The following is a 27772-nucleotide window of genomic DNA, read 5'->3' as shown; positions in this document are numbered from 1 at the left end:
AAGTAATGGTAAAAGGGCAGCATGAGCGGTCAACGGATTAACAACATTGGGTCAACATTGAATGAATACTGCCAAAGCAAGGAGTCAAATAAATCCCGTGATAAATTTCTATCATGCCAACAGTCGAACAAAATATTAAGTTAAAGCTGTTTTCCTCCTCTGCCCTTTGGATTCCTATTGATCATGTAATATGTGAATAACTTACATTTATCTCCTATAAGAATATCAGATACATTTATTGAGCTACTGATAGAGAACTAGAAGGCGGATGCAGTTGACAACTAAAAAAATTCCCAAAAGGGATTCAAGGGAATAATACAAAAACACGACACGGCACATGAAAACACCTTTCTAAACCAACTTCGTAAATATCATTTTAACTGGAAAATCAACACAGATACTAAAAAATTATATAGAGAGACGAAACTGGCCCTGACACAAAACTTTATTTATTTATTTATTTCCAGCATATTAACTTTTCTACACTTCTTCCTTTTATGACAAATTAATGATCTTGAAAAACTCTTGGTTGATTTCATAGAACTCATAGGGACCTCAAAACGTACTTTTCATCTGGAACGCAATATATCAATTTGAAAGTGCAATCAGAATTCGCTCCTTATTTCTTCTTGTATATCAAAAGTGTGGACAATGCCCTATATGCACTGCGCGGTATGCCCATGTTCCTGAGTTCCTACACTGTACGGAGAAATCGCGCATAGTTTACAACACAAGGGATTTTTTTTATTGGGGGGAAACAATTTATGACACTGCTTCAAAAAATTTATTTTAAGTCTAAGCCCAATCATGAGGTTTATTTCTGCTCTGAAACAACTCTTTTTTTAATAGAAAGAAAACAGATTCACTTCCTTGAAGACAAAGGCTGGTGAGGAGTTCAAGCCACATATCAATGTACAACGAGCTCCAAAAAGCTGCCATAATCTTAAACTTGCCCTGCGACAAATGTGTCAAACTGTGCTTTCAAACTTGTTGTGCACATCTGAGAGAGTAAATATGTTGTAACCAACAAGCCTAATTGCACAATAAATTTTTAATAGGTTATTCCTGGTATAGGTATTCACTTTGATGAGGCACATTCTTTAACACAACATTTAATGTGCCTAGATATTTAAACATACCTTGTTATCAAAATGATGTTCTGAATCTTTCATTAATATAAAGCAACATCAAATGTAGAGCTAGTATTGCCATCAAAACAACATAAGTAAAAAATATGCTTCTTCACTATTATATTGCCTCTAAAAAATATTTTATATTTACCATACTCTAATACAAAAATTATTAATTATTGCAAAGAAATGTATTTTTACTTATTCCATTGTTTTAATTCTTTATCTCTCATTATGTAATGATGTTTGCATCAAATATTTATTTCCTCAAGTCATATTTCTAGTATTATGGACTAATGTACGTAATTTAAACGATTTCCATTTCATCACCACAACAAATGTAAATACAATAACCATTTCTTCTCTTCAATCTCAGACTTCACCTATTGATCTCCCATTACTTAGAGTCTCTATAGGATTAGATTTGGAAAGCATTAGCGAACTGGTTCCTTTATTACAAGGCAAATTCCTCCATAGACCATTAAAAATGCGCTCATCTTCAGCCCACTTTTTACCAAGAAATTGGCAATGAGTCTTTGGATGGTACGCCGTAAATAGTCCTTTTGTCTTTTCTTTAATACCTCTTACTACTGTGGCCACGTCCCGCCTTCAAACACATCTGGCTCCACCCTAAGCCTCTTGCGTACAGCGGATAATCCCTTCGACCAGAAACAATCTTTCCAACTCTTCAATTTCCCATGTAATTTGTCCATGGAATATTTTCGTGTCTATCCTCCAATTGAAATCTGCGGAAGGGATTAATCCTTTTCCATGACGAACAAAGGGAAAAGCTTGCTTCCATCTCCAAAAATTTTCCTCGTCATACTTTGTTACTATCCCAACATAGGGATTTTATTCGCTTCTTTGACTTATCTACTCAGTACACCCACGTCCAGAAAGATTATTGTCTTTCTTTGACGATTTTCTTTGCCTTCTTGAAGCAAAATCCGAGGAAAATTCCTGCATTACCTCACTGAATTTTGACTCACGTTTTCCACGAGCTCGTTGTCCCGCCATTTTGAAAATCCATATATGGGATTGATGCGCATGCGCATTACAATTAACATGCTTGTCCGCTTAGGCCTAGGCGCTAAAAGAGCAAATGTCATAAATGTATGGAATAAGTTATGAATGCCTATGAGCGTTTACTCTTTACCGGCAGTTCCGAATAAAACTTTTTTGTTTGACTCTGTTTGTACTATACCAACAACAACGCGGGCGAGTGATGCCCTTACGTCAGTAATATCCAACGCCATAGTTAATAATGGTTAAAATCACATCACCTAGTTTCCATATAGATAATTTAACCATAGTAACTCTGGCGGTTGGATATTAACTGACGTAGGGCTCACGCGGCCGCGTTGTTCTGTTTAGCCTCCTTGCCGCCTTCTTAAGGGTCGTCACGCAACATTTCCCTCCCCACAAACGCGTGCTTACTTGAGCCGAACATTCCTTTTCCCAAAATTGACCAATCAGCACGAACCTACTAAAAACGAGAAGGTTCATGCTGATTGTCGATGTTTCGCGGAAACCACAGAACAAAGATGGCATCCGTGGAAGAAGTGTTGCAGCGTGTGTTTGGGAGTGTTCATTGGAAAAAATTGCCTATTACAATGTGGAGTACTCCTGCCTTTTCGGTCTCTTAATCCCAAAGCAAACATGTTGTGTTAAAGTAAAGTATCTGCAACAGTAAACTGTATGACACAACGTCCCTAAATGGGCCGCCGTTAGCGTGTTTTCGAGGCGACGAATCCTGATAACCCATAAGATGCGAATGTATAATCCCAAAGCTAGTATGACCTTACACATAAAATCAGCACATACAATTCTAAATTTTAAACAATCTCCATATGATTATTACCCAAAATGATTCAGGAAAGCTCGGGGTTTTCAAATCGAACTTTCCCGTTTTACTTTTTTTTGACAGGTTTCCGTTTTATTTTTAAGGATAGACGAGTGTCTACTTGACCCGGTTAGTGTCCGCATTTTCTTCCCATTCAAATGCAATCCATACATTCACTAAAAAAATCTCCAACTGGGTTATGGTAAATCGCTTATTTATCAAGCCCTAGCCACTGCACTATGTTTGACCGTTACTGACCCAAAGATCGGAAAACAACATCGTCGTAGTATATCGCAAATCCTCCATATTTACACTTCTTCGATTTATCTTCTTTGTCCCTAGTTCGCCTTCAAAAATAATCCAAGCCCATTTTGGACAGCCCGCGGCTTCCTTTTCAAGTTGTCGCAAAACTTTCTTAACGTAAGGATTTAGTGCTCTTGATAAACAATAGGCCATTTTGATGGCCCAGATGTCGCATCGATAACAATTGAAAAGGAATTTTTTCGGCTAAGTAAGCAGGACGTTCTTGGGGACGTGAAAACGTTTGCGTGAACGACCCATAAGAACGGCACCTCGAGGAGGCTACGTTGTTGTTGGTAATTACAAACAGAGTCAAGTACGAACGTCCGTTAAAGAAGTAAACGCTACATAGGCTATTCAAACCGTTTGACCTTTGCCATGAAAACGTCTGCAATGAACAAACAGCAAACGAAGAACCCGACACAAGAAAGTAACAAATAATAACGTTTGTTTATTCAAATAATGAAAAGGAAAAAAAAACTATAGAAATCCAACCACATTCGGTGTCCTAGTGCCACTTGCCTAAACGGGAAAAAGCCAAAATACTTTTACACAACAAGAGGAAACAGAAAAAGAACTCATCTGGTTCAAACCCTCCTGGCAGCAAAAACGTCCAACCCAACATCGGCAAACCTTTTTTAAACTTATCCAAACACTTCCCCCATGACACAAATCCACGCATCTTCACAAGAACAACGTAAAAGTCAGTGACAGCGCATGGGTAACATAGCAAACCATATCAACCCACAGTAACAAGAAAATAACAACAACAACCCTGCCCGGCACCTTCAGGAACGAGTCCAAACTTTCGAATAAAATAACAATGCCCACTCACACAACTGCTTTTCAACCAGCCTTGTCACACAAATGCACGCAAACCTTCCCACTGGCAGGTAGATTTATTTGTCTCAGTTGAAATATGTGAAGAAAAGTGCAGGCTCTGGGCTCGTTTCCTATTTTCCGTTTGATTTCGTTTGTTCAACTATTATCTTTTTTTATGCTACATTTGTTTTTTTTTTTTTATTTGGATCGCGGTTCCTACCGGTTCCTACCTCGGTTTCCTAACGTCGGTTCCTAACTCGGTTTCCCACTCGGCTCCTAACTCGGCTCCTAATCGCTCTACAACTCGTTTCCTACTCGGTTTTTTCCTAACTCGGCTCCTACTCTGTTCCTAACCGTTCTAACTCGGCCCTAACTCGGCTCCTAACTCCGAGCTCCTAACTCGGCTCCCTAACTCGAAGATAGGCATCCTCATCAATGCCACCGGAGTTTGAGCCCCACATCGAACATGTCTCGCATGCCAAGTAAAAAACCAAAAAGAGCTGGAAAAGGAACAGTAGACAAGTGCGGCCAGAACCACTTAACTGACACTGAAGTGACTATTCTATACGAGAAAAATCTACATGGCGTTCAATTCAAATCGCCAGAAGCAATTTTGAATACACTGTGGTTGAACAACACCGTTAAACTTTGTGGTTTACGTGGCCTGACCACTACATCGGCAAATTGCTGGTGAGCACTCAACTTCCAGTGACTCAGAAGGAAAAGAATACTTACAGTAAAGTACCCAGGCCACAAAGTTGTTCTCACAGGAACAGAACGTGATCCAGTACACGTGTACAAAATCTACCGTGAAAAGCCGACCTCAAAATATGTTAGATGGCCCGACTCAACCGTTTATTTGGGGATAAAATCACACAAAGAATGAATATAGTTAAGTGGTCACAAAAACTTACAAGTATGTGAGCTATAGTTCCGTTAACATAGAACAGCAACGTAAAATGTCTGAAATTTTGAGGCTGCACCGAGTCAATGAGACACTTCAACAACAATGGCACAGATCATTGTGCATCTTGTGCATCTTCTACACCACAACTAAATACTTTGAAGTTATTTGAAGGAGCAAGTATAAGTGGCGGGTATTTCAATATTTCAGTTAACACTCTGAAAAATTTGCCACAGAGCAATGTATGATAGGTTTTTGAAACGACTCTATTGTTTCAGTTTTTCAAATATTAATACTTTAACAGGACAAACTTTGAAGCGCTGTGACTACATTTTGCATTTTATCCTGATTTAGTATTCTTTCTTTAAAAAATATGTCGAAAATCGAGTCCCCAGCTCGAGTTCTGGCTAGAGTTCTAACTCGAGTCCCGGCTGGGATCCTGACTTTGGACTTAGTTGTCTCGGTCCGTACATTTTAATGAATACGTTTTAGTTTGCAGTTTGAATATCAAATAAAAAGCGGTTAAGGAATATTATCAAATTTCTCAGTATGTATATAATAAACAGAATGACAGCAGTGGAAAGTGCTTTGTATAGTTTTATATAGTTGTTTCGTATCAAAAGAACTCACTCGCTCGAAGACTCGTTCATTAGTCGTTTTTTTGATACTGCACACTTGAACTCGTCAATAAAAAACCGTATACGCGCGCACTTTCCATTATAAGCATATTATTATTATTATTATTATTATTATTATTATATTATTATTATGATTATCATTACTATTATGATCATCATTTTTTGACATGAAAATGATAAAAGAAAAAAATTTCTCTTTATTTATCTGGAAAAACAAAGAGAAACTACAAAACTAAGCAATACTAATTTCCAGTTTACTAATCAATAATGAGGACAAAATCAATGCTTTTCTCAAAGTTTTCATGGAAAACAATAATGAGAGAGTTAGGATTGCACTGTACTGTATGAGATGGATAGAAGTGTAAAGAAGTGTTGGATGGTTGATATCTATTAACACCAAACAGAAACTCTATTACCCCAACATTCTACCACAAACACTCGACCATCAGCTGTAACTACTACATCAACAGGATCAATCATCTGACCAACGCCTGAACCACGGCTACCAAAATGACCTTATAAACCGACCTTCTTGTGTGAAAAGTTGAATGCGATCATTATAACCATCACAGACAAGAATCATGTCTGGACCATAAACAGCCAATCCACGTACATCATTAACCGACCGTCCTCTTTCTCCCTTTTCTCTCCAAACTTGTACAAGAAAACTCCATTCAAATCAAAAACCACAAACATAGTTTCTGTCATAACAAGATACAAAGTATTTTCCGTTATTATACGTGATGTACTGAAGGCTGTTCATTATTATCAGGCATATCAACTCATGTAACTAACTCTCCTTGTTTACTTAACACTTTGATACTTGGTTTGATACCCAGTTCTAGTTCTCCCTCACAAACACACTGCGATGTTTTATCATCGTTAACACACATTCCACATGGTTCAAACCACTGTTCAGGTCTGTAGATGGTTCTTACATAAGTACCGTTCAAGTCAAACTCTAGTATCCTGCCTTTACCATTTATTTTACCATCACTGACAATTATTCTGTCTTCATTAAACACCCACTCCACATGGATAATACAGTTGGCCCTTCTCCTGTTCCTTGGCTGCCAAACTCTCGTAAATAGTTTCCATCAAGACTGAATATTTGAATACGGTGATTTCTATAATCAGCAATGGTTATCTCTCCATTATCACTGACTGCTATCGAACGTGGATAAATCATCTGTCCTCTACCACTTCCATTTTCCCCAAATGTTTTCACAGGTTTTAACAACTTCTTCACATCGAGTGTCTCTACATTTTGAGGCGAGTTCTTGACCCTTTCTCCTCCAATATTCACCTGAATTTCGTGCCGTCCATTTTTTTGTGGCTTAAAACTCACACAGTATTTCCAGCTTGCTCTTCAGACACTTTCTTTTCCACCTCGTCGCCCTCCACGTCTTTGATTCTAACATCAATAGACTCAATTCTTGTGGGACACACTTCTCCTTCTGTATTCCTGGTGATTATCTTGCACTCGCTTTTAAACCACGAGGAGTTTTCACTAATTCGATTGTGGATCGAGCAGGGTCCGTCACGTTCTTCACAATCCTGCCGATGTCTAGCAGTGATTGCATGACTTGCTCTGTCACCGAGTAATGCATTGTCATGTCACGCTGGATTGGCTGAAGGCACAAGATCGAAGGAGCTTCTGATAACATTTGACTTCTTTCTAGAATCATTTGCTTACTTTCTATTTCCTCATATGCTACATCTCTCTCCAACAGTGCTCGGCAGTGTTGCACAAATTCATCTGAATCTTTTATTCTTCTTTGAATAGCCGTTGTTCTTCATGATTTGCTGTTGTTAGTTCCAGGAGCGTCTGCTGCAGCTCTTCCTTCTTCGCTATTCCGTGTTGTTTGGCCATATCACAAATCATTTTAACTACATCATCGATATCTTTCTTTGCCATGTCAATCTCTCTTTGAATTCTCTCTATGTTTTCTTTAGATTGTTGTAATTCTTGTCCGTCGTTTTGTTTTCGTTGCTCGACTCGATTCATCGCACCTTCGATCAATTTCCTTGAATCCTGTCCAGCGTCTTCTAAACGTCTGCAGTTGGTGATTTTGATGATACAAAATAACACATTTTTGGCATACGGTGAGTCTACACGTTTCCTCTTGACAAAAGTATTCAAGCTTCTTTTTCTCGTGGAACTTGCACAGCATCTGATTTTGATGAAACTGTTTATATTTTCCTTCTTAAATTTATTGAGCATTATTGGTTGGTGTTCATCTTCTACTTGTTTATATATCTTGTGGGTTTTGTGTGCGTTGAAGCAAGACTCACATATCAAGCCATTACACTGCACACAAAACGCCACCAAGACTCGCGGTTGTTCACAACTCACACAATGGGGCAAAACTGGTTGATTAGCTTGGCTTTTCATCCCATGAAGCAAGTAGAGAAGAGAATCCAAGTAGAACGAAGAAGGTAGCTTCGAAGGATCGCCGTCTGGCACAACTACTGGCATCTTGCACATCGGACAGTCCATTCGATTGCCTTCTTGATTCCCGCTTGTCTGATACCACTGGGCGATACATCTTGTACAATAACTATGAAGACAGGAGAGAGTTTTAGGCTGGGTGAATACATCTAGACAAAGTGAGCAGGTCAGTTGTTCTTCGAAGCCGTCTGTGATGTCTTTGAGCGATTTGAGTGCAGCCATTTTCACAGGGATGCGGAAAAGAAATGCAGTGAGTCAGATTTCTTAGAACTGGAATGTGATATTCAAAGGAGTCACGTGAAGACCCTGTGGAGAATGCGTCAAGGCACGCCGCCTGTGATGACATCAATCTTGGAGATTCTTGACCTGACCTTCACTAGAGTGAATCAAATGGATCGACTGGGTTTGTTTGTCACGCATTGAAATTAGATCAAATTTGAACTTTTGGCAGCAAAAATGTAAACAATCCAAAGCTGTAAACAAATGATTATCCAATTACTGACAAGCTGACAGGGAAGGAAGGGGAGAGGGGGGGGGGGGGAGGGTCTGTGGGTAAGAGGATAGTAGGTCGTTTCCCTCTTCCCCATTTACCCTTCATGTTGTTTAGAAAGTTTTTTTTGAAAACCGATTCGACTGCCGTTTTATGAGGTTGATGTGTTCCGTTTTTGTAGAGACTTTGAACAGATTTTCATAGTTTAATAGGATCGTGCTATGATTTCTCAACATAAAGGCAGGTAGAATATCAACTGGAACATTCGTCGCCCTGGTGCCCACTTATAGACAGCGTGACCGTACGAACAGGTCTCCTCGCATTTTTACATTTCTTTCATTATAGAGTACAAACACTATAAGTGTGCAACATAAATACACTAAATACTGCTAAATTATGCTAATCCTATTGTTTTCTATTGTTTAATTAGCACTATTTACTACTAAATAGTGCAAAGTGTTGCACACTTTTAGTGTTTGTACTCTATTTCTTCCATTTCTCAAAAGGTAAAGTAGAATGGTGACACAAAAAACTATGAGCCCAAAAAAGCTTTTCCCGACTGAGTCAAGAAAGGAAAGGTTTCGATCACATGAGCTTTGGATTGTTTACATTTTGATGCCAAAAAGTTCCTATTTCGGTACGTCACAACCAAAACCCAGTCTTCCATTTGATTCACTCTAGTTAAGGTCAGGTCAAGAATCTGCCAGATTGATGTCATCACAGGCGGCGTGCCTAGACGCATTCTCCATAGGGTGTTCACGTGACTCCTTTGAATATCACATTCTAATTCCGAGAAATCTGACTCACTGCATTCCTTTTCCGCATCCCTGTGAAAATGGCTGCACTCAAATCGCTCAAAGACATCACAGACGGCTTCGAAGAACAACTGACCTGCTCACTTTGTCTAGATGTATTCACCCAGCCTAAAACTCTCTCCTGTCTTCATAGTTATTGTACAAGATGTATCGCTCAGTGGTATCAGACAAGCGGGAATCAAGGCGACAATCGAATGGACTTTCCGATGTGCAAGACGACGATAGTTGTGCCAGACGGCGATCCTTCGAAGCTACCTTCTTCGTTCTACTTGGATTCTCTTCTGGACTTGCTTCATGGGATGAAAAGCCAAGCTAATCAGCCAGTTTTGCCCCATTGTGTAATGGCTTGATATGTGAGGCTTGCTTCGACGCCCATAAATCCCACAAGATATATAAACAAGTAGAAGATGAACGCCAACTAATAATGCCTCGGGGAGGGTACTCCGCCAGAATTTCGGTAGGGGTGTCTCGCTGGGATTCTGAAGGGGGTACCCTGTTTATGAGAAAAGATATAATTTATTGCACTGAGTTCCTGTTTCATTATCATGCCAGCTGGCGTATCGTTGGTTTGTTTTTTTTTTTTTTTTTACGAACATAATAACCAGTTTTGGTCAAGAAACAAGAAACTCAGGAAGAACTGGGAACTTGAGTGAAATTACATACCCTGTTTATGACAAGAAGCTCGAAAAATATACCCTGTTCATATATGGGAGTACCCCACCCCCCCCCCCCCTCTCCCCCGGGGCACAGCTATCGTCGCCTTGCACATCGGACAGTCCATTCGATTGTCTCCTTGATTCCCGCTTGTCTGATACCACTTAGCGATACATCTTGTACAATAACCATGAAGACACGAGAGAGTTTTGGGCTGAGTGAATACATCTAGACAAAGGGAGTAGATCAGTTGTTCTTCGAAGCTGTCTGTGATGTCTTTGAGCGATTTGAGTGCATCCATTTTCACAGGGATGCGGAAAAAGGAATGTAGTGAGTCAGATTTCTTGGAACTGGAATCTGATATTCAAAGGAGTCACGTGAAGACCCTGTGGATGCGTCTAGGCACGCCGCCTGTGATGACATCAATCTGGCAGATTCTTGACCTGACATTCACTAGAGTGAATCAAATAGCTCGACTGGGTTTTGGTTGTGACGTACCGAAATAGGAACTTTTTGGCAGCAAAAATGTAAACAATCCAAAGTAATTAGTTTATGTAATCGAAACCTTTTCTTTCTTGACTCGGGAAAAGCTTTTTGGGCTCATAGTTTTGCTAGGAGACCTGTTCATACTGTCACGCTGTCTATAAATGGCCAAAACAGCACCGAGAGTTCGAGTTGATATTCTACCAGTCTAAGCCGATAGGTTGAGAAATTTAGCACGATTCTATTGAACTATGAAAATCTGTTCAAAGTCTCTACAAAATTGGAATACATCGAACCTTATACAAACGGCAGTCGAATCGGTTTTAAAAGAAATATTTCATAACTAACATGGCTATCATGGTTATCATTTTGATAATTATCATAATTACCATTTTAATATATGCTCATCTCTACAAATAGCTACTCAATTTATGCATACTTGTATGATTATTGTTAATTGACCTCTAACATTATGACGTCTGTCTATAAGTATGTTTGCCTTTGAGCTTCTTTGTTCATTGTTATTACCATAATAGACCTTATTCGTGGTGTGACAATGTTTTCCCAATTCAGCGTGACAAACCTCTGGGGGAATGAAGAGGTATTGTTTTGGAACTCGTCGGGATATCATCATTATTCCTTTCGTATCCTTTGGGATACTCATGAATTTTTCGAAGAATAAAAACAAAAGAAAATGAATCCCCTGGAGGTTCGTCACGCTGAATTGGGAAAACATTGTCACACCACGAATAAGGTCTATTCACATGAATGTTACTTTAGCTAGACATAGGCAGCCCAAAAATATAAGCCTTCGGTTTCTCTTTTGAGCTGCCTACTATCCTTGAGAAAAATATTTTACACTAAATTCATATCCATTGTATTATAAATGTATTGTAATTATCATTGATATTCCTCTTATAATATATCTAATTTTCTCAATATGCAATCTCTTGGATGGAATAATGATTAAAAATGATTGATTGATTGAGGGAAAGGACGGATTCTACAACCCTGTCAGCTTGTCAGTAATTGTATAACATCATTTGTTCCATGGATTTTTTGATGTGTGGAGAATGCTCATCAAAACAAAATTTGATATTTGCTTGAAGTGAATTGAAAAGTATTGAGCATGAATATCTGAAAGTTCGTTTACATACAAATAAACTAGATCTTTTCACGGCATCTTGAACTTTCTTGGTTCGTTTGTACACCCGAGTAAGCTAATCCTACACTGAGCCTTGAATTTCAGCAACAGGCGAAAAAAGAATATACGTAGACATTAATTTACGACACGTGATTCGCAGCCCCACCCTTAATCAATCACTTTGTCAAATTGATTGGCAACTGTCACTTGAATATAAATCAGAATTTACACGGGATCCCTGTATGATATGGGTACTATTGCGGCATTTTTTGACATATGAAAATAAGCCTTTTTCATAGTTTAAGAATCGATTCCACTGCGCATGCGATTTTATCCCGAATTTCTCACCTTCTTTTGTTTAATTAAGAACAAAAGAAGGTTTAAACAAAAGAAGGTTTAAACAAAAGAAGGTTTAAACAAAAGAAGGTGAGAAATTCGGGATAAAATCGCATGCGCAGTGGAATCGATTCTTAAACTATGAAAAGGCTTATACGAAGACACGCAACGCATTATCAACTGAGCCAAGGGCGGATCCAGGGGGGTCCAAGGGGGGAGCCCCCCTTCACCAGAAAAAACGATGCTTTTTTATATTGTTTTCCGTTGTGTTGACGGACGAAACTCAATTAGCCCCCCTAAACTCAATTAGCATCCCCCCACAGGGAACCCGGCTATATATTTTTTTGCTTCTTTTAGAAAATGAACTTTGCTCTTTGTGGGTTTCCTGTGTTGTGATCAGTTTCCTATTACATAAGCTGTAATCAGATCTGCGCGCTGTAATCAGATCGGCGCTGTAAACTGACAGACCGTTGGTGTTTTGTTTCTTATGGGTTGCCTGTGGTGTGTAACGCACTTTCTAGTTAACACTCAACACTCCTTTGAGTGTTTATTAGAGAGTGCGTTACCAACGGTTATTGATTTGAATTTAATTGGCTATCAGTTTACAGCCGATCTGATTACAGCGCGCAGATCTGATTACAGCTTATGTAAAAGGAAACTGATTACAACACAGGAAACCCACAAAGAGCGAAGTTCATTTTCTAAAAGAAGCAAAAAAATATAGCCGGGTTCCCTGTGTCCCCCCTAAAATTTTGGCTGGATCCGCCTAGGCATAACGGTAATGAAGCTTTATTCGGCTTTCTTCAAGAAAAATTAAAGCAAAGACCGTGTACTATAATGCTGAGATAAACTTAGGATCTGTATAAGATATAGTAAGGTGACTGACCTCGTTGCTTCTCTTGAGCACGGTGCAGCAAAATAGCATAACAGCTAATCCACTGTATACTACTTTTGCGCGTGGATTCTGTCGTTGTCAAGTATAATCCAACGGGCAGATCATTTATCTTTATTCGAGGAAACCTTTTATTATCACAGTCTCGAATGATTCATAATGATATCACAAATTACAGATTTCCTTTTCTTGTGTGGCATCTCACAAGTTTTCTCTCTGCTCTTACCCTTTTACCTATCCCCCATTCGTAAATCCTGTCATTCCCGAGCTCTGGCTTTGGAGGATAGTCTAGTACCCAGTCCTTATCAATATTGCCTGTGAAGACAGCAACGCCCGGTTGTTTTCTACCTGGAATGTGAAAGTCGCGATTCAGTCGACGTTTCCTTGTTTTATGCAGAAAAATGAGGCTTTATTCAAGGAACCCCTTCATTATCACAGTCTCCAGTGATTCATAATGATATCACACATTACAGATTTTCTTTTCTTGTGGATATTAATCGTCCTTGCTTTGCTTTTCCACATATTTTACGATGTATGGCGGTACTTTTCTGCTCGCAACTCACGGAAAAAATGGTGGAAAACAAACGTTATTTTCCACATTTATCCAAGATCCTTCAACGATACGAGCGGTGACGGCAATGGAGATTTACGAGGTATTATAAACAAGCTTGAATACTTCGAGACACTAGGGGTAAAGGTTTTGTATTTGAGTCCAATATTCAACTCTCCCATGGCAGATAATGGTTATGACATTTCTGATTTCAAAGACATCAACCCGATGTTTGGTAACATGGCAGACTTTGACATTCTTCTTTATGCCATCCATGAACGAGGATTAAAGCTTTTGCTTGACTTTGTACCAAATCACACTAGCGACCAACACCCTTGGTTTATCGAGAGCCGGCAAAGTCAAACCAATGTAAAAAGAAATTGGTACATTTGGAAGGACGCAGGCGAAGATGGAGGTCCTCCTAATAACTGGGTTAGTGTCTTTGGGGGCAGTGCGTGGACATACGACCCAACAACAAAGCAATATTACCTCCATCAGTTCTATAAAGAGCAACCTGATCTCAACTTTAGGAATCCTGAGGTTGTTGAAGCCATGAAGGATGTACTGAGGTTTTGGTTAGACAAAGGTGTGGATGGGTTCCGTGTCGATGCTGTACCCCATTTGTTTGAAGACGAGAACTTCTTAGATGAGCCGACGCTGCCTAGTTATGATCCTAAGAATTTAAAGTATGAGGATTTGCGTCATGATTATACTTACGATTTAGATGAAGTGCATGGTATCATTAGAGGATGGAGAGAAGTATGTGACGAGTATACCGACTCATACAAGCTTCTGATTGGTGAAGTGATGTCAGATGCTAATATCTGCATGAAGTATTATGGCAAAGGAAAGAGTGAGTTTGATTTTCCATTCAATTTTACTCTTTTGGGATTGGAAAAAGATTTCACTGCTGAAGATGTCAATAAACAGGTCATGGACTATCTTCATCAAGTGCCGAGAGGAGAGTGGCCCAACTGGTTGCTAGGCAACCATGATGTTCCTAGAATTGGCAGCAAAGTTGGAGAAGAATATTTGGTGGCATTGAATGTTTTAATTCTTAGTTTACCTGGCACTCCCATATTGTACTATGGTGACGAGCTTGGAATGGTTGATGCTGATATAGATAAAGCAAGGTTACAAGACTTCAGAGACCCAAGCAGAACTCCAATGAGGTGGACGGCATCCAAAAATGCTGGCTTTACACCTGGAAAACACCCATGGTTGCCAATTGGACAAGATCTTGATGACAAAAACGTGCAGCTCCAGCAATATCAAACCACGTCAGTTTTTAATATTTGTAAAACAATGATACATCTCCGTAACACAACCCCTGCATTCCATGGCTTGAAGTTTCAGGTCGTTCATGTTGATCAGTCAGTCTTTGCATATACAAGGTTTGACAGAAGGGTGACATACCTCATCATTCTGAACTTTGGGAAAGGACTATGGTCTGGGGCTCTAGATAACATTAAAGGACTGGCTACAGTTTTGATTGACAGCACAACCATTAAAGAAAAGGGTACAAGGATAAATGTGAAACAGATGATGCTGCACAAAGGGCAAGCAATAGTTGCTAAGATGGATTAATAAGCAATAAGCTTTACCGCACAAGTGTTGAAGCTGGATTGATAACATTGACATCAAATGATGGAAAATAGCAATATAAGTTAACAACCTTGCTGTTATTGGCATGGAGCAAAGTTACAATTGAAGTAACACATGAATTATCAGCAAAAATTAGGTAACAGATGATCATAATAAATAAGGAACTGTAGCCACTTCAAGGAGTATCCAGCAACTTTGCTATTTTCAAGGATTTTTCAAGTGCACTAAAGATGAGTTTTGAATTCCAGGGCTTTTCAAGGATTTCAATGAGTAGCACAAACCCTGAATATAGATCTTATTATTTTAAATAAACATAATTATAGACGAAGAACTAATGTATCAAAAGTCAGTTCGCATACACTTTTTATTGATGATACTCAAAATAGTGTGCTTGCTAGCTTTCATTTATAGAGCATATTACGTGACATCTCAGCATCCTTGTTGGTGTATGAAAACAATATGTTTTCTATCCTTGGGGAATTGAACTCTATTTTTATGCAAAAAATATGCAGAAAGTTAAGACTATTGCTTGGTACACCAATATGGCTGCCTTGTCACCAGTTGGTGTACAAAAACAATGTTTTCTATCCTTGGGAAATTGAAGAAAGTCTCTATTGTTTGGTACGCCAATATGGCTGCTTTGTCACGTGAGAAAAAAAGCTCTATATCATCTAAAGTGATTTATGGATTTCGAAATTGAATAGGTAACTTTTCAACAATAACTGAAGAGGAAAGCTTGCAAAAGAGTGAGAAGTCAAGCTGTTTTAATCTATGTAATCAGAGTAATAAACATAATAATATTATCTTGTTGTTGTAATAGTACAGCAAAACTTGTCAGCTAGAGATAAGAATATATATATATATATATAGTGCAAATAATATACCTGTGAAATAGTATAGATAGTGTGCAAACAATATATCCGTGAAATATTAGTAATACTAAGTTACGCTAATTTATGCTAATTCTATTGCTTTCTTTTGTTTAACTAGCACTATTTTGAACAATTTAGTAATTAGTGTTTCACGGATATATTGTTTGTACTCTAGCTAGCTAACTAATTACTAACTTTGTGCTATTTGTTGTCTAAGTCTAATTAATTAAAGAAATAGTTAAAGAAATAGGTGAGCTGTGACGGGTAAACTAGTGCGCACATTTTGAAATATTTTTAAACACACTTACAAAAACTGAAACAACATTTTATTGTACATTCTTTTCCTTCAAATAATTTTACATGTTCGCATTTTCATATCTATTCATTTGCGTATTGAGTTGTCACTCTAGTAAACGCCCGTGTCCTTGTCATGCCTCACTGAATTCCTATGTCTTGTCTAATTAAGCGCTAACTATCTCCTATTTCATCCTAACAATTTCACAGGTATATTACTTGCACTCTATTACATCTACAGTAACACTTTCAAAATGTTTGTAAAAGGAGGAAACCAAAGTTTCTCTACTAGAAGCGTATCAATGTGCATTTGATCATATTAGTAAATGGAAAATGGACTGTGCAATATCAGTAATATGGTCCAAGTAATATTAACATTAGTATTACTGTATCACTAACGGAACTAAGATAGATTTGTTAGAAGCATAATTTTTATAACTTTTATATAAAGAATAAAAGTGCCAGTATTTTTTATTTCAAATATTTATTATTTTATTTATTATTTTTCTGTCTATATTATTATATTGATCTACCATAACAATTTCAATACATAACTTGGATAAAGCAGCCCATACAAGAGCATCATTATTATTATTAGAGGTGGGCTGGTGCACAAGAAGTGGTAGATTACTACAGTAAATTATGCATTTTCATGCAAAGAATAAAATGCAGAATTTGAGTGACCTTTTAACCAGATAAATTTTTAGCACTAAAGTAACTTAAGTACTAAAAATTGCATGGTCACTATATAATATTATAATTGCATATCTCTACCTTGCATATAAGTGATGCTTTATCCTCAAGATTAACATCACAATTGTTTCTTCGTTCATGCTATATTATGCTGATTGACACAAACGATGAGACAGTTTAATGAGCAATAGCGTACTGTCAATCAAAGAAATGGTAAGAGTAGTTACATAGAAACTGAGCAAAGGCAAATGAGAACAATACTTATTAATTGATTGGCAGCATAGTCTATTGTATATCTGTCGACAATTTTGATCTCAAATAGCACATAGCAATGGAAACAGAGGTAAATTATTTTCCTCCAGGTTGTGCATTAGACATCAGGGCTTTAAACAAAGGGTTGATAGTGCTATCCGACCAATAAATAATATTGTCAAACTCATTAATAATTCATGAGGAAAACACAACAGAAATCACGACCATGAAGAGTGTAGTAAATCTGATACAAAATTGTGTTCATTTGCATAAACTTTAAGTTGGATTTTCTTGGGCAGATTCACTTTAATTTTGAAAATTTTAGTGAAACACAAAGGAACTAACCTAGACATTTGACAAGCAATCTACAGTATTCGTGTCTGTGTTGTATCTGATATACAAACTCTTGGCTATGCCTCGAGTTTGTATATCTGATACAACATGGCCACTCATACTGTATCATATTACATAATAATATCATCTTTATTTATCCTGATAAAAAACCAATCAGCTGGATATAAGAACAGTTGGTATAAACCGGTGATCCTTATACAGTGGATAAGTCGATGCTGTTATCCAACAAATAATTTCTCAACTGGATAACATTTATGGCATGTGTTGGATAGCCTTATTCACCCGTCGTATGACCAGGATCAGGTAATTCCATCATGTGACTCCTTCATGATAGTCTTGATGAAAGCTTGAAGGACTGTCGAAATCTTGTGCATCGAGAAGAAGTACCTTTTTTTTGCAATCAATTAACCCACTGTTGGGTCAGTCCGCAGGCTTTAGCACAAAAACTGCATCACTCAAGACATAGAAGTTTTCATACAAATCTCCCTCACATAAATAAGGTACTTTACTAAAGCATTCCACAGCAAATCCTGCAGGAGTGAAGACATCTTGGACTAAACTTGCAACTTGCTCACCCCAGGTTTTTCCAGACAGTGTTATCTGTTCTGTTGGAGTAACTAGACTTCTTCCTACGAAATAATATATTAAAAGAATAGACTTCTTTAGCTTGGGCATAGTATAATGTTTCCCATTTCATTTCTCTTCTAGAATAATATTCTTTGTTTGAATTGTATCCATATTCATGTGTCTTCTCAGTGCAACCATCAAATGCAGAAATGATACTCTAGGGAATGACGTGGTCTGTAATGGGGAAACATATTACACCCAAGCTAAAGAGATCTACTGTACAGTTACATAACACTGATATTCAAACAGAAAGTTTAATTTCTTAAAAGAACCTCTTAATAGTACGCTTACAAAATAATGGAATACCATAATATTAGCTACAAGTCTAGATGTGATTTGCTCAGACAAGTGATTTGTAAACATCTGTGTTATAGGTGACTGCCTACTTTTGGAAAAAAATATTAAACTTTTTTTAAAACTTCCATTTTCCAAATTACTGTAAAATTTAATGCTGATTCCAAATCTTGAAAGAAAAATTGGGTGCCCTGAGAGTCCAGTGCAAAACTTGAGGGTTTTGCCCTTAATGCGTATGGTTCTTCAATAAAATCTTGTAGATTTTTTAGCGGTTTTTAAGCGGCGGCACGCAGCAGGCAGTCACCTTAAGCTACAATGCAAGCCAATTACGGAGCATAAAAACATTGACTATCCAATCACAGCACATACAGTCATGCCAAAGTTTTTTCTCCAGAATGTAGTCTATAGTTTCAAGTTTGAGATCAATGTACCTGACTCCACACATGGACTAAATGGTAACACGACAGCTATCACAAGTCTTCCAGTACTAGGCTTTAATGCATTCTTTGCATCTCTCAAAATAGACAAGGGCTTGTCACATCTGTCTAGAAGATTAAGGCAACTAATGACGTCATATGGATCATCTACGTTGGACCACTTATCTATCTCCAATACTCTGCAAATTAAAGTTAAATGGACACAAATCAAACCTTTTTGGCTTGGGTATAATGTTTTCAGACCATTTGATGGTTGTGCATGAGAAGAAAGTAACATAAAATGGCCACAACTCAAACAAAGAATTATATTCTCAGTAGAATGACATGTCTGAAATGTAAAAACATCAATATGCTCAATATATTTTTATTGAATGCATGAGATGCACTCGGCTGTCACCTCAATCGTTCTAAAGTCTCGGGTTTGATTCCTGTACAAATGATCACATATACAAATTTAAGCCGGGGTAAAGCTAGCTCTTATCTTTGCTGATCATGAAATGATCATGGTTTTTTGTTCTGCTCCAGATTATCCAGATTTCTTCCTTCCTTAAAAAACACTGACACTAAATTCAAATTTAGATCTGAGAGTTTTAGCCATTCCCTTACTTAAGCATAAAGAGTGCTAAATTTATTGTCATATATTATATATGTTGGCTTATTTTATCAATTGACCAGTTCTGGTATTTGCAAGCATAGAAATTAAGCCTCTAAATGTCATGTTTAAAATGGCTTGTTGGGTGAGAATACCTTGTCAAACTAGCAATATTTCAGGGAGAAAATCAAAGCTTCTTTTCTATTCTGCCTAATTATAATCATGTTTTTCTTAATGTTTTCTGATTGAAATATTGAGATACTTACTTGTATCCTTTCCAGTGTAACCTCCATCTCATGGCAGGTGATTGTTCTGTGGTGTAAACTTCCTCAAAGTAAGGTGCCATCATTTCAGTGACCTTTCCATCCCCAGCCCCAAGGTCAAGAAGTCTTTTTCTCTTATCATTAACATCCATTCCCAGAAGAGTTCTGAATTGTGCATTAGAAAATACAAACATGGAGCCTCTATTGAGGATTCTGAAAAAGAAAACTAATTAAATAAAACGTTTATGGAAAGAATGGGTAGCGTTGGAGCTGCTAATGCACTGCCTCTCACCAATGCGACCTGGGTTTGAGTCCTGTCAGTCTCGGTGTCGTATGAGAGTAGTCAGTTTGTGGGTTCTCTCATGACTGGCATGCTTTGAGGGTTTTTCTCTGGGCTCTTGGTTTTCCTCCCTCCTTAAGATAACAACTTCTAAATTCCAATTCAAACTTTGGGCTTTCACCTAGTATGGGGCCTAAATTACCTCTCTTGTGATTTTTCCATGCTGTGATACAACAGCTAAAGCTCAATAGAATAGATGAAAAAAAAATTAAGTGGCCTGCAATATTAGAAAACAAGAGGTGACGATAACTATCTTATAGTGCCTATACCACCTAGCTTAATATTTTCATCATATGTTTTCCTAATCATGATTACTATTCCCTTTAGTAACTAGTACAATGTTTTTCATACCCATTCATGGTAGTAACAGACATGAATAAACCAGTTAATCCTTTGAACAACATATGACCAAACTGAGTAAAAACAGCATCAGACTTGTCACAGGAATTCTGGAGAAATTCTCTTGTTTCTTCATCAAGATCACTTTGGATAAACTTTGCATGGAGATCCTCAGGTAATGACCGAATATCATCATAATACCACTGGAGGTAGAAAAGAATTCATTCATTTACTTTGTTTATTCATCTATTCTATCCATTCATTCACTTCCTTCCTTTTTCCTTTCTTCCTTCCTTCTTCCCTTTCTTTCTTTCTTCCTTCCTTTCTTCCTTGCTTGCTTCTTTCTTCCTTCTTTCCTTCTTTCCACAAATTACACATATACACAAAAAACATGGTATTCATTTGTTCATCAATACTTTGACTATCAATGACTAACATGTTTCTTGTGTATTTGATGTCTCCTGTGTATTCATATGTAGATTGATTCACTTGAGTGATATTGACTAAATAGGCACTAAATTACGACATTTAGTTAATAACTATTTTGTTTTTATTTCACGGTCCTATTAAGTACCATCGCTCTAGTTGTTATAAGTATAATTATTATTATTCTAATAATTTAAATTTCTTAAAATCAAGCAATCAGTTAACTTATTTCATTGATTCTTTCTCTTTTCATTCCTTCAATTCATTTCTTCCTATCTTCATTGTTTATGTTTCTAGCAACACACTGTAATTTCCTATTTTCTTTCAAAATAAACCAAATATGTAAACCTTTTGTTTTTCCTCTGACCCCCTCCCCCTGGGAATTTCTGATTTCCTCCACAGTGGGGCTTGGATATTTTCAGGAACCACACAATTGATGACTCTTAAAACTCCAGTGTATGCAGGGCTTAGCCTAACTTTTGGGGTCAGTAAACAAAAGCAGAAATTAGAATAATGAAACAAGCAACTCCTGGATTTGAGGCTAAGCCTGAATACACTGGAATTCTAAGAGTTGTCAAAACCACTATAACAATGAGATTTTAATCAATGAAATTAAATTTGTTTCAAGCCAATTGAATTTATAGAATTGACATAAACTTGAAAGCCATAGTAACAAAACTGTAACCTAAAAAATGTTTAACAATATTTATTTCATCAAACAAATCATAAACGTTTTATAGGCTACAGATTGATTGAGCTTAATTCAAAAATATGTAGGATTACATTTTTCAGTAATTTTATTTTAATATCTTGATCAGCAAAGGTTTTGGAAATACACAAGATCACAAAATTCAATGATACCAACCAAACATGATGTTTTGGAGTGTAAAATAGCTAGAGTTCAATGTTGCAATGTAATCGTTTCAATCTAGTTGACTTTATATTGCAGCATTTAACTCTAGCTATCTTACGCTTGATAATGGGTTCGTGATGACTCCAAAATGTCGTGTTTTGTTGGTATCATTGAATTTTGTAATCTATAATATCAACATATTGTCTCACTTCAGTAAGGTCAATCTCGTTGGTGCGATTATTCTGAGCCTCAGCCAGATGAGAAAGGAGTGTTCTAGCTGCCATGGATCTGATATATCTGGATGTCCACATAGGATGGATAATGCCTTGGTTACCTGTGGTATCAATCAAAAGAATGCAATAATAATTATAGAATCAGAATCAGTAATATCTTCATAAGCTTAGTTTCATAATAAGCTTTCTGCTAGAACACATGTCACTCTCTTATGTTTGAGTTGTATCCACATTCATGTGTCTTCTCATGTGCAACCGTTAAACAAAGAAATGATACTCTAGAGAATGACACGTGGTCTGAAATGGGAATTGCACCAAGACGAATAAAAAATTCAAAATTTTTTTCTAAAACAGTTTATAAACCATTACCTGGAAAGTAGATCACGAAGAAGCCAACAAATATACAAGCCCGCCACATGAACTGATATCTCCGCTATATTTCCTAATAATCAGTATTTTCCTTCGATGTATTTTCGTAATATCATCATTGAGAAAAAATATTGATCACTTCGTCCGCCATGTTGGATGTGGCATGAATGTTATTATAGTGAGTAACACCGCTGTATGCTAGGTATGTAGGTAAAAAAAAATAGGTGTGGGAAGGGAGGGGGGGATAACTATTGGTACTCTATTTTTGCTAGATCTTTCCGTTCGCTTGTGACGTCAAAACAAAAGAATTCCAATCTCCCGAGAATTCGAACCTATTGTTTTAGCCCCCAGATTGAGCTGCAGGAGTCTATAGAGGACACAATGACTTGGACATCAATGTAAAACAAATAAAAGGGATTTTTTAATTTTTTTTATTGCCTCCTTGGACTTTTGTCTTTTTTGGACTTCCTCTGAATATGGAACAAATAATATTTCGAATGAAACACCGCTGAAATGTCATGTTAAAAATGTCTTTGGGAATGTTCACTTTTTATCGCGAGGGTGGAGGGGTGGTATTCGTTTAGTTACCCATACTAGGGATGAACTCACGAACTAATGGCCCTTGTTCGCCAAACTCAACCCATGACTCTCCCCCACACGCAATACACCGTGTGTAAATCATTATAAACGGTTCCGTTTATTATGAAAGTGCTGTGTATTTGTCATGTACCCCCTTCCCCCCAACTTTTCTCTCTCCCTTGCGTCTGTTTTTTTTATAACCCCCTTCCCCCACTGGCTTTTACACTTTCAAAAAAATCTCCCCGTCCCCTCCCCCTTTCATTCTTTCTCGCTATGAATGCTATTATATCAGGTAATACCGCTGTATGCCATGTACGTGGTCTCGGTTCTAGTGAAGTGACATGGATATTTATCTTGATGATCATCACATGGAAATATTTTGACACTAGTTTTCCGGTTCAAATTACCCAATTCGTTGCGAAACAAACAACCTAATGTACAGTATTACCCCACAGCCAAGCTAACGACCACTAAATAACAAGAAATGGTGTTCCAATATGGCCAAAAGTGCACTGAGCAAATCAAGTCTGGCGCCGAAAAGTGCCTCGGTGAAGCAACCACTTTTGACCAAGTTGTGAACACACAACAAAACACAGCTCGCTGTTTACAAGTCTCTGGAACAGCACTGTTCTTATTATCTATAGCATTATGCGTTGCATTTTTATGTAGGCACTATTTAAAGGATTTCTTAGAATGGCTTCAGAACCTTGACGATTGGCAGGGCGTGTTACTCTTTGTTGTCATGTTCACACTCGTGTCCTTTCCTATGACTTGGGGTTACATCGTCCTTAACGTTGCTGCCGGCTATCTTTACGGTTTTATCTATGGCTTAGCTGTGGTGTATTTATCTGCTGCTGTTGGAGTTTCAACTGCTTTTGTCGTCTGTCGAAGGTATATGCGAGACTGGGTTAGTTCAACGTTGGAGTCGGAAAGTTTTAAAGCCGTTGTTCGTGTTGTCGAAGGCACAAAAGGTTTTAAAGTCATTGCCTTGACTCGCCTTACTCCGATTCCTTTTGGCCTTCAAAATGGCTTATTTGCGGTGAGTTTATACACTGAATATTTAGTTTGTTTTGTACGTGTTTTATGTTTTGTCAGTTGTACAGACGTCTGCATAAAACAAATAACGTTTTATATCATTTTATTCATTCAAAGAAATAATCAAACAAACTCAGGGCTGGGTTTATCAATAATCGTAAGATTTGAAAAAAAACAATATTACTAATTTTCCAATCCATAGTAAATACAAGTTCAAAATCTTGAATATCAATGGAAAATCTTATTTAAATCTTCGAGGTTTCAAATAACATTTACAATATTTGTTTTGAGCCATTGACTAAACCTCAAGCTAGGGCGACACTCCTATTTTTAAATTATACACCATTACGTCAAAAAATCTTTTATACAGTCGTTAAAAAAATCAAATTGACATATTTCATTGCATCAGTATTTTTTATTTTTACCCTCATTGATACCATACTCTCAAGGTCTTGGATTAATATGAAATGTAATGTAATCTGATATTTCTGTCTATGCATTCTTTAGTTATCCGTTGCAGGTTTCAACGTAAATATATATGATTATTCAAAAAATATATAAAGCGTTTCTCTTTACTCTTATAAAACCTTGTGTAACCGGTTTTGATAATGTACAAATGTAATTCTCACATTCTTAATAGATTATTACCTAATATTTATTTGATTTTTAGAATATTCAAGCACACCGATTTGGCTGTTTGCCAGTTCAGTCCTTTTCTCATGACAGACCAGTTCAGACAAGTAGAAAAATATTGAAAACTTTAATATTTACTTGTTTAATAGGCTATCTTATAAACAGACTTTGGCCTATTATACAGCTTTCAATTTGTTAGGCTTATCCATCGATTCAAGGGTTTTTCTCTGGGATCTCAAGTTTTTCTCCCCTGCAAAGCCTAACAAGCTAAAATTATTGCAATTCAGTTTGTTTATAATTGTAATAAAAAACATGTGTAATACCCTACTAGTAAAGGCCTTCAATCTCTGCTCAAAGGGTATATGTGTGTGAGTGCTGTGTGCAGAATTGGCAGAACACACACAAGAGAAGTTTTAGGAGAAGCATGTCTTATCAAGTGCATGCATTTATAACTCCACACAGTACAACAAGCATTTTTATTTATTCCATAAAAGACAAATTAGAGTAGCCAGTATTTTGGAAACCAATAGAGTACACAAGTGTGACGTCATGAAAAAATTAATTTTGACTTTAATTAATTTCGATTTCTAATTTCTATAGACAATCAAAAAAGACGTTTACACACCAAATTTGACGAGAATCGGACAAATATCAGCTGAGATATGACCATTTGAATATATAATTACTCGATACAAATCACTGTATTTTTGGCTTGGTTCCAAACTTTAGTCACCCAGCCGAAAATACAGTGATTTATATGGAGTAATTGTATATTCAAATGGTCATATCTCAGCTGATATTTGTCCGATTCTTGTCAAATTTGGTGTGCAAACGTCTTTTCTGATCATCTATCGAATTTGTTAACCAAAAATATGATCAAGCTAAAATTAATTTTTGTGACGTTATCACTTGAGTACTCTATTGATCAAATAGAACTTGTGCGTTCGTAAGGGACACACCTCCAATTAATCAGAACACAAGATTCATAATAACTTTATAGCAGTTAGTTACATTTAGTCATGTCCTCAGACTTTGGTCAACTTTGAGGTTGTTTCAAGGTATTGATAAAAATGTAAAGGTTGAAGGTCTTGTTTTAATAATACCTTTAAAAAAAAAAATTATATCCATGGCTAGATTCAAGAAAAGCTGAACCGTGCAGCCCACTGAGAAATAGTTCACAGGTTTTCAACCAATCAGAGCGTGCGTTATATCATTCATCTCACCCCTGCGCACGCTATTGATGCCATCGGATTTGAAAATTAGGAGAAAAAAGCCAAGTGTCCATTGAGATCAGAGTGCGCGAGCATGCAGCCCATAGGGAAATAGTTCGTTGGTTTTTGGCCAATCAGAGCATGCATAATAATCTAGCTATATTATGACATCCCTTAATTTATTTCACTGTATTTGAATTTCATTTATTCTATTTTTTCCTTATATTACAGGCAACAAATGTTAGTCTACCAAAATATGTCATGTCTTCTTTACTGGGTCTTCTTCCTACTCAAGCATTAAATGCATACATGGGATCAACAGTTAGATCACTGGAGGATGTAGTATCAGAACAATCTGGTGGATATCTAGTTCTATTTGCTCAAGTAATCATTGGTGTTCTCCTAATGTCCTATGTCATACGACGAGCACGGCGTGAACTTAACAAGACTTGTGAGGAATTAGAAAATGAACAAAAACTTAATGGTCAAGTCATAACTACAAGTGCTCGTTTTTTGCCTAAGTTTTTAAACAAAAAAGTTCTTAATTATGATATAGAAGGACAGGCATATAAAGAAAAGCCCAAGAACTCAAAGAATAAGTTCAAGAAAGGACACCGAAAATCACATTCTGCATCAGCAATTCTTGTTGAGGTGAATGAAATGAGTTTAGATAATCCAAAAACGCCTTAACATGTATTTAAAAGTTTTTTTTAACTATTAAAATTGATATCAATACAAGGACAAGATAGAGTAAGAACAGGTAAAACAAACTCACCACTCATTGCGTAGTTCCAGAAATTATCCATACCCCCACCCCCAAGAGGAATTTGGAATTCCAAGTGGTAGGGGGGTCAGAGAAAGGACAAAATTACCGAGTTTGTATGGAAAAAAATTGGAATTTCTGGGGGTAGGGGGGTCTGAAAAGATCCTCCGTAGGGGGTGGTATGGATAAATTCTAGAACTACAGATTTCAATAAAGTTTTTTCACTAGCTGGCACCAAAGGTTTTCTTACTTTTTGTAAAAGTGAAGTAGTGAGAAGCAATGCCCCTTCAGTTCATTGTTCAAAGTTTGATTTCCATCTTGCTTTGAAGCTTGCATTTATGAAGCCAACGATGCCAATTTAAATTCTGGGCTCAGATTAAAAGTTTACTTACTGTAGTTCTTCACAGATTCATGCAAAGCTAAGATTATTGTAGCTTCCATCTTAAAGTTATTTGTTTGGTGTGATGTCTTGTTCAAAAAATCCTTTCATGAATGACAATGTATATTTTGATGTTTTGAGGTAACGCCGGTATTGAAATCTACAATCTTTGTTAGTTTCATCAGCGCAAGCTTCAAAACGAGATGGAAATCAAATTTTGGGTAATGAACTGAATCTTTGAACCTTGATAGAAACACACGAGCTGCTGGTTTGACTGTAACAGGTCCAAGCCTGGTCCACCTTATCACTAGGACATTTGATAAAGATGTGTAATATTAGTCCAATCCAACTTGTGATCTATCATCAATGCTGCATTCTGATTGGTGGGCGTCAAATCAAGGCATTTCCATAATATTCTATAGGCACCGTCACAATCCCTCGAAAATTGTGTTAGCCGACAATACTATAGAAACACATCGATTGACCCCCATCAAAACTCTATAACAGATAATTGTACTATTTCGTGTGTGAATGAGAACCGCTGTATTATAAGGCATTAATTTTGTATATATTTAACTTCACATACTTTTAGTTTGGGTTACCTGTTGACATGCTCTATCACTTGTGAATCAAATATTTCACCCCATATTAGGGGTGGGTTTAGGGAAATATTTAATCAACTCCAATACCCTCTTTTATGAGGGATCCTCTTTGAAAAAATAAACATTGCAATACCTGACTAAGTTGTTGTGTCTGAGCTTATTTTGTTAGTAAGACATTCCTGCCTCATTCACCCTACATACCCTCCCCCCCAAAGTTGTTGTCTGAACTTAGTTTGTTAGCAAGACATTCCTGCCCTGCCTCATTCACCCTACA

General features: G+C 37.2%; 4 protein-coding genes across 4 annotated transcripts in view; 2 read left to right on the top strand and 2 right to left on the bottom strand.

Annotated features, from left to right (window-relative positions):
- Positions 1 to 2147, bottom strand: part of LOC148909482 (protein-L-histidine N-pros-methyltransferase-like) — a 5687-nt gene extending 3540 nt beyond the window's left edge. The window contains 1 exon segment of the mRNA XM_089034151.1: positions 2100 to 2147. Within this exon segment, the coding sequence (XP_088890277.1) occupies positions 2100 to 2147 (48 nt within the window).
- A 10940-nt stretch (positions 2148 to 13087) lies between these two features.
- On the top strand, positions 13088 to 16705 carry LOC148909481 (maltase 2-like). The gene has a single exon (XM_089034282.1). It carries the CDS (start codon positions 13358 to 13360, stop codon positions 15038 to 15040), a length of 1683 nt encoding a protein of 560 aa, XP_088890408.1. The 5' UTR covers positions 13088 to 13357; the 3' UTR covers positions 15041 to 16705.
- Positions 15405 to 22453, bottom strand: LOC116304717 (protein-L-histidine N-pros-methyltransferase). Its single transcript, XM_031714491.2, has 6 exons — positions 22297 to 22453; positions 21904 to 22028; positions 20428 to 20618; positions 19740 to 19949; positions 18876 to 19060; positions 15405 to 18152 (listed from the first exon to the last, which is right to left on the bottom strand). Exons 1-6 carry the CDS (start codon positions 22343 to 22345, stop codon positions 17944 to 17946), a joined length of 969 nt encoding a protein of 322 aa, XP_031570351.1. The 5' UTR covers positions 22346 to 22453; the 3' UTR covers positions 15405 to 17943.
- Positions 22454 to 23184: 731 nt separating this feature from the next.
- Positions 23185 to 27635, top strand: LOC116304729 (transmembrane protein 64). The gene is made up of 2 exons (XM_031714508.2): positions 23185 to 23914; positions 25986 to 27635. Exons 1-2 carry the CDS (start codon positions 23360 to 23362, stop codon positions 26442 to 26444), a joined length of 1014 nt encoding a protein of 337 aa, XP_031570368.1. The 5' UTR covers positions 23185 to 23359; the 3' UTR covers positions 26445 to 27635.
- The last annotated feature ends 137 nt before the right edge of the window (positions 27636 to 27772 follow it).

This window comes from Actinia tenebrosa, unplaced genomic scaffold (assembly GCF_029948245.1).
Source record: "Actinia tenebrosa isolate PJP-AT-01 unplaced genomic scaffold, QUT_ActTen_1.0 PGA_scaffold2__45_contigs__length_23673736, whole genome shotgun sequence".
NCBI lineage: Eukaryota > Metazoa > Cnidaria > Anthozoa > Actiniaria > Actiniidae > Actinia > Actinia tenebrosa.
This window is presented reverse-complemented; position numbering and strand designations above follow the sequence as displayed.